At 44.0% G+C, this 13508-nt stretch overlaps 1 protein-coding gene across 2 annotated transcripts in view; it reads right to left on the bottom strand.

Annotated features, from left to right (window-relative positions):
* Positions 1 to 13508, bottom strand: part of PPP6R1 (protein phosphatase 6 regulatory subunit 1) — an 89034-nt gene that overhangs the window by 41821 nt on the left and 33705 nt on the right. For both annotated transcript variants that reach the window (XM_088450948.1, XM_088450949.1), the window contains exons 4-7: positions 9637 to 9774; positions 6651 to 6716; positions 3803 to 3915; positions 1908 to 2021 (exon numbers count right to left, since the gene is read on the bottom strand). In XM_088450948.1, coding sequence (XP_088307074.1) covers positions 1908 to 2021; positions 3803 to 3915; positions 6651 to 6716; positions 9637 to 9774 — 431 coding nt within the window. The remainder of the gene's footprint in view (positions 1 to 1907; positions 2022 to 3802; positions 3916 to 6650; positions 6717 to 9636; positions 9775 to 13508) is intronic.

Raw genomic sequence — 13508 nt, forward strand, 5'->3', positions numbered from 1 at the left:
CACTACAAACACCCTCCACAAGCAACTGAAAAAGGGGTGACCACTGGGTCACAGCTGCGAATAGACACAAAAGAAATGGGTGTAGTAGGTGTTCAAGTCCCGACAGCGGCAGCCCGACAAGGGTGAAGATCCCGATCGTCCCTAAGGTAAGTATCGCTAAACAAATTTCCCCCCCCCTAACCTTAACCCTCCCTTAGGGGTGCATAACCCTAACCTCAACCCCAAGTGCCTAAACCTAACCCCCCATTCCCCGCAGCCTAAACCTAAGTCCCCCCGGGGGGGGTGCCTAACCCTAACCTCCCCCCAGAAGCACTAAACCTAGCCACCCCCCAACCCCCTCGCCTGTCCGCACCCGGCTTACCTTCGTTCGGTATGCCAGGCGTCGGTCTTCCGGCGTATGGTTGATGACAGGCCTGTCATTAGTACCACGCCGGGATTAGAAAGTCTGGAAGTAGGTGGTCGGCATTTAGACCGTCGGCTTCCAGACTACATCCCAAGGAAATACAGAGTAATGCGATAATGCAGATAGTACTCCTGACAGCATGCCGAGTCTTGCCCATTTTTCCTGCACCCCACTCAGATTTTGAATGGCTTTCCCCTCCCAGTATACACAGCTTTGACTATTACTCATTGTCTGCTCCCCGCTCCATCACCAGTCAGTAAGCGTTCTGCCTTTACGCTGCTACACTGGTGTTGGTGTACAATAAAAGACAGAATGAGACCATTCCAAGCAACACATGCTGCACAATACTGTCTTACAATAGGCTTGCAGTCTGATCCCAAATTCTGTTAACATGACACCTTTCAATATCCCATCTCTAAGTAGGGAAATTCAAAATACAATTGGGTAGGTTTTTAGAAAGAAACGAATTCAAGCATTAACCACTTAACTGATGATTTTTTTTTTTTCTTTCTTAAAACAGCTCCGAAATTGTTGTTTTTTTTTTATGAGTGAATTAGGTGAGGAACATCAATTTCAAATTATCCAAAATAATTCCATAAAAAAAATAAATAATAATAATTGGACACCTGTTTCAGGCACCAGGTACTCAAAGGGGGTGAGGGGGTTAATTTACCTTTTCCCAGCGGCTGCTAACCTTTGGTTGACTGATCAGCAGTGATCACCAGCACAGCAGATGCAGGGGGACAGGGTACATGCAAGCAGAGGGACCGGAAGGCAAAGGGGGATATGTATCAAACCTTCCAAAGACGACAGGGAGAGAAGATAACCTCCTCTAGCAACCAATCAGCTTCTATCTATCAATTTATAGTATATACTTGAAAAACGATAGCTAGTTGCAGTGCCGTAACTAGCCGGCACTGTGTCCTGTGCAGGTCACTTCTCCTGACCAGATGATGTCATGCCGAGGGGGCGGGGCCACCAGCTCCAGGAAGTACAGCATTGTCCGGAGCGCTACAGCTGTACAGACTGTGAGGACCATGTCTGGAGTGTCCTAAGGATGCTTTGAACAGCACTGCAACAACAATCCTGGCTGCAGTGTGCCGTTACAGACACCCTGCTAGCCAGAAGCAAGGGACGTGGGGCATTGACGGTGCCCGCACTCCCCTAGTTACGGCCTTGGCTAGAAACCGATTGGTTGCTATGGGCATCACCATCACTTGTCCTTTCCAGAAAGTTTGATACATCTCTCCCAAAGCGTTTTCCCAGCCCCTTAATAGAGAAGGAATAATGTGCAACAAGATGGAAACATTGATGGAAATGGACAAAAGAAATTAATCTCCTAGCTAGGAAAAGAAGCTCATGAGATAGGATCATTATATAATGATAAGTAGATAACATGTATTACCAAGGAAGGTGTGAATTGAAGAACAGGTTTAGTAAATCTCTGACTGATCTTGCAATCAAACATGTCAGATCAATACGTTGATGATGGTTGAGGACCTACCTGAGTCTTCGCGGCTCCAGTAAGGTCAAAAGCACTTGGATACCATTAACAATCACAGACTCATTATGTTCTCCTTTAAACATGTTACCCAGAAGCAGCTCAATTGTCTCCTGTCTGTTTAGAGAAAAAGTAACTTTAAAAACAAGATCTCTTTAAAGTACAATCACATTTCATATCTCTAAAAAAAATATTTAACCGCAAACTAAAAAGTGTGACTGCCCAACAACAGAGGCACACAATATGAGAAACAACAACAACATGACAGGCTGGACACAGATCGTCCCTTTAATTCATGTAGTGTTTTAACGCAAAGTCGGCAGCATACAAGTCAGAGACAATATTGCACCTCTTTATTCCATGATGTACAGAGAACGTTTCTCTCCGTCACAATACACAGATATAAATCAGTATATTCATTTATCAACAGTTTTTTATTGTGTGGCAATATCAAGCTAGGTAGCGATAGTGAGCCGTGGATTCTGTGTGGGGCTGAATGGATGCAGGATAGATAAAGGAAGTGTGACCACACTGAGGCTGACCAGTCAGGCTGCCAGAGGAGACAGTCAAAGGAAGACTGTAGAAGTTATAGAGCCCACTGTGCCTGGAGGCCAGTGGGGGCCAGGCTTGGCCAGTGTCCAGACCTGCAGTCAGGCAGGGAGGAACACAAAACTCTGACTGTGTTTGTGTGAAGCTGTAGCAGCCAGGCTGCAGGCCAGTGTCCATACTTGCATGCGGCGCAGGGAGGATTACAAGAAAGACTGTATGAAGGCCAGGAGGCCGTGTCTATACCTGCGAGAGACAGGTCTAAGACTTTTGAGACTGTTACATTTGCAGACTAGCTGCCCATGACAGTCAGGGTTCAAGAAGTGAGACAGTGCCCTGCATGGGGGCTAGGTTGTTTATTATTTTGTTACTTAATGCTGACAGTAAAGTTCCATTTTATTTAAACCTGAAAAGATGCTTGTGGACGCTTATTATGCAGCTAGACAATACACTACAGTGCCCATACATTATTGGCCTTATTCAGAGGGCCACGCTAATACAGCCACGACTGTCTTTTTCCGCAGGGTGACTGCATCTTTAGGCTAATTCCGCGGGGATTCATAGAGATGCCCGCCGGCTGCAGCGCTAATCAGCTGCTTGCATATTAAGACACACCATCGATCATTACACCATCCCTATAGAGTCTGAACATGGATGCTGAAATCACATTTCTTGCGTACGGGATCGCAGACAAAGATGACACCCCCCCGAAACAGTCTTGACCCACTGAACTACAAAAACATCAGCATAGCGTACAACACTGAATCAGGCCTTAAACCTACAACTCTGTCCTTAATGCAGTTGTAATATTCATCAACAAAAAGCCTTAGGAATATCCAATGTCATTCCATAAAAGACCAGATGTCAATGCCAGAAAAGGCCAGTTACATGATCATCAGCTTATTGCTTGGAGATTACGTTCTTTACAACTTTATTGGGAATTCTTTAAGGGTATCTGGGAACTATTGGATGGATTACTTCTTCCTTTTTTATGGTTTACCACAAATAGTTTTTGTCTGCATTTCTTATTATTTATAAGGTTTTTGACATAAGAGGAAAAGGGTAAATAAAATAAAGAATAAAGACAATGGTAAGGAATACAATCTCAATTTACTATGGCTTTCTAGAATGGTGAGACGGACTCTCCGTGCAATCTGTGATGGTTACCGGCATCTTGAACAGTGAAAAAAGTAAACAATTCGGTTCCTCCACCTGCGGACTCTGCATTTTAGAATACAATTGTTACCTATTAATTTACCCCACAAACTTCTGGTCTAGAAGAAATATCGATGTGAAGGATGTGACATTATGGGGCTTTTGCTTTATAAAACGCAGTGAAATGCATGCCTTACTTCTCCAGAGTGGCCAGTAACTGGTCAGGTTCAGGACTATCCTGAATCTGGATCATCTGCTCGCGGCTTAACCGGATAATATCACACAATGACTGAGAAGCGTTGGAATGTTGCTGAAACAGAGACAATAAGGAGTTAGACAGGCTTAATAAAATTCATAGCGCACAGTATAAAAAAAAACTGCCTCCGTGTGACTTAATGGTAAGATACCTCCAGAAGCCTCTAGATCAATAGTCAGGGAATAGGGGTAAATTACCCCACATTGGGTAAAAATGAAATTCCTGGGGGTAAGGGACGGACAGCCGGGCATGAATATGAATCCTTCTATAATTATAATGATTCATATGCATGCCCGATTGTGCCGCAGGGAGCCTCTAAGCCGGACGCCCACTGAGATGTTATTACCAGCGGGCACCCGGCTCCTTCCCTGCAGTGCCGCGTTAGCCGGAGGCTGGAGTTCTCTTCTGAACTCCAGCTTCCGGCTCTCTCCATGCGCACTATGGGAGAGATGTCATGACGTCTCTCCCATAGTTCCAAGAAGCAGCCGGGCGGACAGGACGGCGGCGGATGCAGGAGCAGGGATTAAGGTTTTTTTTTTTTTGTACAAGCGGCACTACAGGGGCATTATTTGGGGGCACTATATGGGGGCATAACTATGGGTGCACTACTACAGGGGCATTATATGGGTGAACTATTACAGGGGCACTACTACAGGGTCATTATATGGGGGCACTACTACAGGGGCATTATATGGGAGCACTAGTATATGATTTCCTTCCTTTCAAATCAAGGGGGTAACGTCGGCGTATCTAAATATATTTTGGGGTAAAAGGTAAAAAATTTCCCTGACCCCTGCTCTAGATGGAGCTCTCTCTCTCTCTCCCTCTTCCCCCCTCTCTATCAATCCACTTGTTAGTGTGTTCGCCCACCAGGGGGTTAGAGCACTGCAGGGCACTACAGGTCTTTGAAGCATATAAAATGTATTATTTTCCAGAACGTTTTGAGGTACGTAACCTCGTCCTCAGGTGAAATATACAGACCAGGTTACGTACGACGAAACGTTGTGGAAAATAATACTTTTTATATGCTTCAAAGACCTGTAGTGCTGTGCGGTGCTCTTACCCCCTGGTGGGAGAATACACTAACAAATGTATCTACTATTAGCAAAGGCACACAGGCTATTTAGTATTTATTTGGAGTGCCGGGCCAACAACAAAATTTTTTTATAGCGAGCGATATCCTCAATGCCTCCATACAGTATGGACGCTAGTCACCTAGTCAGGGAGTTCAGCAAAAATGACTGAAGTGCTAAATCCACCTGGCATGGCCAGCAACAACTTGCTGTGTTATTGGTTACAGTGCTAAGGTGGTGGCTCCAATTGTAATCGCCATATTGTTCAGCATTAGATGCAGTCTTAGCAGATTCAACTAACAGTAAGGGTAGCTCCCTATTTGAATGGTTGAATTCAGAGAGACTGCAACAGCATCAGGCAAGTATTTGGGGTGAGCCCTCTGAATGGACATGGCTGACGCTGTTGGTACTGGCAAAGAAAAATAGCTCTGCTGGACAACCTGGTTTAGTATGCGCAGTATTTACGCTACTGTGCACAGGAAGCCGTTACTTTACCACCACTACAATTTCAAGGTTCTATCACAGAAGTGGCATCCTGATCAGACCAGGGGATCCAGTCAGAATGACTACATGGACTTTAGGTCAGCAACTAATATGTTGACATGGTTCATAATGTTGTCATTTAACATATCAACACCAGAATGTCAACATTGTATTTTTTACTTATTTTTAGGGCTAGGCTAAAATAAGCAAAAAAATATTATTTTGACATTACAGAGTCAACATGTTAAAGGTCAACATTATGGACATGTCAATATATTTGAATGTAGGCATATTGGTTGTCGACCTAAAGTCCACGCTGACATTATGACTGTCGACAATCAGAACCTATCGACTTTTCACACCACACCCTGTGACAGTAGGTACCTGAACATTGGCAAGACTCATTGCCATTTTATTTAGTGCATCATTGGGAAATATATGCATTTCCAATACTGGTCCAACCACCATATATTCAAGCGCCATTTTCTGATAAGTATTAACAGTAATTTTGTATTGGTATCTGCTCATCAGTCTTTATATTATTATTTTTTTTAATTGATTTAATAAGGTATCGACCTACCATATGCAACAAATAATACATTAAAAACAAAGTGTTAATACAACATTCCACCCTCAGCGTATACATTTAAAAATCATTTTTCATATGGGGACATATAGCACTGTTACCTGTTTTCTGCCTGCACTTTCTCACCATACCATGGTGTATGCACAAAGCACTATGTACTATAATTTCATGCAAACAGTGTTTACTTTACTACACTATAAAACAAGTGCGCCAACTACAGTATAGGCTCGTGGGCCAACTACAGTATAGGCTCATGCACACATGGATCCTGCCTAATATGATTTTTATTTCTTAAATAGAGGGTAAAAAAATAATTTTAATATTGTGCCATTCCCATATCTGCACTTTGGTAAAGACTGAAAATACAGCACTAAGCTTATTTTGTGACTGCACTTTTTCCCTTTAATGTTTTTGAATGCGAGTCTATGACAAGAGCCATGGGCCTAAAAATACACCCAGAAATATGCTCACCCCTTATTTGCGCAAAGTGCATCAACATGTACTTCTACAGTTAGGAAACCAGAAATCATTTTATTCCTTAAAATGTATATGCCTCGACATGGACAAAAGCATTGTAAATGTTATAACTAAATCATTAACTGCACGAATGCCCAAAATTAAGAGTGATTGCCATCATATATACTTACGTTATCATCCTTTGAAGGATGAATCATTTCAATCAGTCTTTGAACAATTTTTTCTTCATTGAGCCACTGTGTAAATGAATCAAAAAAATTACTGAGGGGAAAAAAAGGTTATAATAGATGACATGAATCAGCAGTTGTACACTAACAAACTACCAAGGTGGAATAAGACGTTTAACATGATACGTTATCCTTTTAAATTTGCCAATTTCACCTCTGCAGCTCTAAAAAGCCATTAATACTAATAAAACATTGTACTGACCCAATCATCATCCACAAATACCAGATAGATGCATATAATATGGGTAATAAAGGTCTTTATGAAACCACCCTTGCTGTTAGGACATTTTCTATATCATCTGCAGAGCTCAGCACTGCAAAGGGTCCATAACCTCAGTCAGCTTCAATGTGCACCAATAATGCAGAAATAACCCCGTGGATCTCTATTCTATTGGCTGATCTCACTACAACTCGGGATCACCGATGCCTTGATATAGAGCAATGAGACATTTACGATAAAGCCATGTCATGATCGTACCTTATCGATTCTGCCACAACATGCTCTGCCATCTGTTTTCCAGCACCATGACTCTCCCCAAATACTCCCAATACTTTCCCTCTCCTTATAGAACGTAAGCTCTCATGAGCAGGGTTCTTGTTTCATCCCTCCCTCTAGACTCTCTCTGCCAATTAGTAAACACTAAAATTATGCCTACACTTTTAATTACACAAATATTTTAAGCCAAAAGGTTCCCAAACGCAGTTCTTAAGGCAGCCCAACAGTTCAAGGTTTAGAGATATCTATGGTTGAGGACAGGTGGTTAAATCAAATTGACTGAGGTACTTAATTAAGGGCCTGATTCAGCAAGGATCGCAATTGCGATAGCAATTACGCACGCAGTCTCACAGCGCTGAAATGCTAATCCTCTGCAATTGCTATGCTGTCACAATACTACATAAGGTCGCCCATCTTACACACATCCGTAATACTTCGCAAGACTGTGAAACCATCGGTAACATCGAGTACAATCGCAGCCTCACGCACATTTGCTCTGACCTTACTCAGGAATTGCAATCCTCGTCACAGGCAGAGAGTACACAAGCTGCGTATGGCATCATGGATAATTTATGCACACCCCTGCAACGGCGTTCAAACGCACTGCCACGCCTGCGTTTCGCCAACCACCTCCCCGTCACCACCCCCAAACGGTACTTCCTGTCAATCACTCTGCAATGGGTCTGCGTAGCCACTGCAATTGCAGTCCCGATCGCAGTGGAGTGCATGCGCACTGCGATACATGCACAGAACGCAACAATCGGCAATTGCGATACTTGCTGAATCAGGCCCTAAGTTATCTGTGGTCTAGCATGGATATCCCTAAAACCTGGGCTGTTTGGGTGCCTTGAGGACTGAGTTTGGGAACCTGTGTATTAAAGTGTTATTTTATTTACGCAGTTTTGTATCTTTGTTTTAAACGGCGCTGCAAAAAATATGAGGTGCCTCATAAATAATTGCCAATACTCAGGACACTTTATCTCGCCTGTTTTCACTATTAATTATACTTTGATACGATCGTTTGTATCTTCTCACCATCTGTTATTCGCTGCACTCTCTTAATGGTTATCACAAATATCAAAACTCCATATTTCATTAATTAAATCATGCAATTCCATAGCTACTGTTGCCAGATGGGAGAGAATTGGGAGTCACTATCCGAAATAGCAAAGGCCCTATTTGTACATCTTTCCATCAACAACCCAGTTATAAATTACTAAAAAGAGGACATTATATAAACACACGGAATTTAAACACAAGTTTAGTTTCAGGAAACTCTATTCAACTTTAAATAAATAAACAAAGACAATCAGTACTAAATATATCTTGAAAGGGACTGGGGAGTAGGTTCTTGCACACAGCACTGAGTTTGTAACATAACTTTTAATAATCCATTCGCTAAAAATCATTAAGGAACACAACTACAAACTAGACACATGGACAAACAGCATACATCACAACAATCGGTATGTAGTCAGGAAGATTCCCAACTGTGGTAGGCATCTAAATACCGACGCCTATCATCAGCCCCATGCCGAAATCCAGACGCCCGCCATACCAAACGTAGGTAAGCCGGGTGGCGTGACCTGTTAGGTTAGCCGCGTGGGGTTTAGGCAGCCCCCTGGGATGGTTAGGTTTAGGGTGCAGAGAGGGGGAGTTAGGTTTAGGCACTCCTGGGGGGAGAGGGGTGAGTTAGGATACTTGCCAGGCGCTGTCGGGATCTTCAACTGCTGGACTTCCAGCATCTGTATTTCATTCGCCGGGCTTAGGTCCAGCGGTATGTCATACCGATTCCCAATAATCCACCATTTACAGTAGTTCACATAACTCAAAAAGTGCAAATCAACACCCAGGGAAATTGAATAGTGCTCCTAAATTATTTTTATCCAATGGACATTAGGTGTCACTCTGGAAACACACCATATGTATTGAACATCTAATACACAGTGTTCCATGGAAAAATATTAGCGTCACATAGCACTGTTCACTAAGAACACAACACCAAACTGCATCCTAAGTTTTGGAGTCAAGTGAGAGGCAAACTGATTATGTAACGGCAGCGTTGTCCAGATATCTCACTATTGTGGAATGAGATATTTGGGTTGGTAAGAGAACGCTGAAAATAAAAAAAAAGTTCCTAATTAATTTAAATTTAGCTTTAGAGGACGACCATAGGGCTAGAGTTATAAAGAAACAGCTTGCCTCCGCTGGCCAGTGCTAAACGATGCAAAACTATTTTGTATAACCATTGAACTAAACCAGCTTCTTAATTATGGTATAATATCAGGCATAAAATAGAAAGAGTTTAAGAGACCGCTACAAAAAAAAAACTTTGCAGCCACAATGAAAAGTTTTGTGGAAGTGGCAAATAAAGATCTTCAACACAAATGATAGCAGCACACAAAACAGCACTTCTTTAAAGTTGACCCTTACATTGAATACGTCCTGCCGCAGCTGTGGTTGTTCCACGCATGTCAAAAGCCGCAGCAGCAGGTCCATAATTGCCGATGTGCCAATATGCCGAAGCAGCAAATTGACAAAATCTTCCTTTTTTTGAAGAAAGGCTACAATCTGCAAAACAGAATCTATATAATACACAGCACAAAAATTATCTACAATTACTTTATCTATATCATGAAGTCAGTGTAGGGATATATAAACAAATTTGAATTTAAATATTTAAAAAAAAAAAAAATAATAATAAATAATAATAAATTGCAATGATATCTTGAAAGGAAGGCTGAATTTGCCTTTAGCACTCAAGGTATGCAAATGCAATGTATATTCACTCATTGGAGATTATGCATGCCATTTAAGCTCCAGCTCCCTGCAGACTTGGCATACATCGCCATCTCACGTTAAACCTTTTACATAACCATGTAAACACGGTGTCCCAAACTGGTTCTCAGGCCTCAACAAGAGTACACATTTCAAGAATGCATAACTGGTTCAACCAATTTCATTCATTCATTTACTCCTACTCCTGGGAGAAGTCACAGAACATGCAATGCTGGGGATAAGCCCGGACAGATTTGTATAAGAACATTTCAATGCAATTATTTCTCAATAGTAATAATAACCACGAAAATATTATTCTTACATGCTATGAAACATAGAAAGAATTAGGCTTTGAAAATACGCCCATTAATTTAATGAGTTTAACACAACTTCTATTAAACATGACTTTGATGCAGATGATCCTCAAAATAATGTACAGACCCGACACACACACTTTTTGACAATACAATGGTGTCCTACAGGAAAGCTGGGAAAATATATAATATACTAAGGGCCTGATTAATTACCGATCGCAACTGCGATTATGCACGCAATCGCCCAATTGTTGCGGTCTGCGCATGCAGCGCACTGCGCGAACTGGCCACTGCGATCGCACGCAGACCCATGGCGGAGAGATTCACAGGAAGTGGTGTTTGTGGGAGGTTGACGGGGGGGGACGGTGGTCAGTGAAACTCAGGTGTGCCAGTGCATTTGAACCCCGTTGCATGGGCGTGCATAAATTATCCACTATCCACTGTGATGTCGTACACAGCTTGAGTACTCATAGCGTGCAACAAAGTTAGTAATTCCTGAATAAGAATTGGATTAGCATACCATCGCAGTGAGACTACGTGCATAAACGCTATTGCAATCGCAGTTGCGATCAGTTATGAGTCAGGCCCTATGTTGCAGGAAGCTCCTCGGTCTGCTAAAGAATACGGTCTTAACAGGTATTTTCAGTATTTTTTTTTTTTGTCTGAAGTATTTTTGCAACGGCCATGTGTATATGCTGTTACAAAGAGTCTCTCCACCTTCAGACAACTTTATATTGTACATGCCTTCAAGAAACTTGCAAAATCGCTTTAAGCTCTTTTGAGTCAGTTATTTATGTGGAAACGACACAAAGTTGCTCTGTAGTTAACACACATACCTAATGGAGCAAACACAACAGAGCTAAAAACAAGAGATATGGTAAGAACTTGCCTTTGTTATCTCTGTTTCTACGAAGTCCATTGGGTCCACAGGGCTGATCTTGGGGTATAACTGGATCTGGATCCATTGGCACCACGCAGTTAAAGCTTTTGCTGCTCCCAGGATGCACTGGGTCCATCCTCCTCTATACCCCGCCCCAGCCACGGTCACCTCAGTTGGTAAGCAGCCAAGGCCGAAGGAGGAGACTAAACAGAGAGAAGGAAGACTGGAACACACAAGAAACCATACTCACAGAAATGGGAGACGGAAAACCGGTCACCAGCCACACAGTCCATATGAAGCTAGGTGCGTCAGAGCGGGCGCCCTGTGGACCCTATGGACTTCGTAGAAACAGAGATAACAAAAGGTAAGTTCTTACCATCTCTCGTTTTCTACTTCAGGGTCCGTAGGGGGTCCACAGGGTTGACCTTGGGAATGTCCCAAAGCAGTTCAACTAAGGGCGGGGACACTCCTGTGCTGAAAGGAGAATCCGGCGCTCGAAGGATGCATCCAGAGAGGCGAAGGTGTCAAACGCATAGAACCTTAGAAAAGTCTGTATGAAAGACCAGGTGGCCGCCTTACACAGCTGAACAGCCGAGGCACCGTGGCCAGCAGCCCACGAGGGACCAACAGACCGAGTGGAATGAGCCTTAACAGGGGCCGAAACAGGTAAACCCTCCTGTGAATAAGCCTCACAAATAACAAAACGAAACCAACGGGCTAAAGTTTGTTTGTTGGCAGGCCAACCCCTTTTGTGAAAACCAAAGAGGACGAACAAAGAATCAGACTTCCGGATGGAACTAGTCCGGTCCACATAAACTTTGAGAGCACGGACATCATCTAAGGAAGCCTCACCAGTCGAGAGATCAGGCAACTGAAATGCCAGCACAACTATTTCCTGATTAATGTGGAACTTAGAGACCACCTTAGGAAGAAAACCCGGATGGGTGCGAAGCACTGCCCTGTCCTGGTGAAAGATCAGAAAAGGAGAACAGCAAGGAAGCGCGCCTAATTCTGACACTCTTCTGGCCGAAGCAATTGCCAGCAGGAGAAAAACAGTCTTAACTGTCAACCACTTAAATCCCACCGACTCAAGTGGCTCCTTGGGATTTGGCCCGAAGCACCACTGCCAAATCCCAAGGAGCCACTGGGGGAACAAAGGGAGGCTGAATCCTGAGAACACCCTGGAAAAAGCTGCGGACATCAGGCAGAGTAGCGATCCTACGCTGGAACCACACAAAGTGCAGACACAAGAACTTTCAAAAGAAGCTAGGCGTAAGCCTAGGTCCAACCCAGACTGAAGGAACGCCAACATCCTAGAAACACGAAACGTTTGAGGATCGTAGTTTCTGGACTCACGCCATTGAAAATAAGTATGCCACATTCTGTGGTAAATCCTGGCGGAAGCAGTCTTGCGCGCCTGTAGCATTGTGCTGATGACCGAGCTGGAAAAACCCCAGGACCTTAAGACGGACGTCTCAAGAGCCACGCCGTCAAAGACATACGACCCAGATCCGGGTAAAGGCAGGGCCCCTGAGAGAACAGGTCCCGACGTTAAGGCAGAAGAAACGGAACATCGATGGATAGGCCCCGAAGATCAGAGTACCAAGAACATCTGGGCCAAGCCAGAGCCACCAGAAGCGTGCTGCCGTCCTGTTTGAATTTCCGAAGTACCCGAGGCAGCAGGGATATCGAAGGGAATAGATACGCCAGCTGAAATGTCCATTTCACTGACAGCGTGTCCGCCAGGCTTGCGCCGACGTCTCTTGCCCTGGACCCGTACACAGGCAGCTTGTGATTGTGACGGGGGGCCATGAGGTCCACCTCCGGCAGTCCCCACCTGTCCACGAGTAGTTGAAATACCTCTGGGTGAAGGGACCATTCCCCGGGATGCACATCGTGATGGTTGAGGAAGTACGCTTCCCAAATGAGAACTCCTGGAATGAAGACTGCCGAGATGGCCAGAAGGTGGCACTCCGTCCAAGACAGGATGCGTGACACCTCCGACATTGATGGGAAGAACAGTTTCTTCTGCTGTCCAACGGCCCTGAAGTGAAAGTGGACTAGACACTGCCCCCCAACCCCGGAGACTGGCATCTGTCATTAGCAGATCCCAGTCCGGGATCCAAAAGGGGCGACCCTTGGTAAGATGAGATGTCTGAAGCCACCAAGCTAGCGACAGGCGCACCTCTGGAGACAACACCAGCATCTGAGTCCTGATCCGGGGTGGTAACCCGTTCCATTTGGAAGAATCAGCACCTGAAGGGGCCCGGGAATGAAACTGGGCATACTCCACCATGTCGAATGTCGACACCATGGACCCCAGAACTCTCATT

Source organism: Taudactylus pleione, unplaced genomic scaffold (genome assembly GCF_031769625.1).
Source record: "Taudactylus pleione unplaced genomic scaffold, aTauple2 ptg000535l, whole genome shotgun sequence".
NCBI lineage: Eukaryota > Metazoa > Chordata > Amphibia > Anura > Myobatrachidae > Taudactylus > Taudactylus pleione.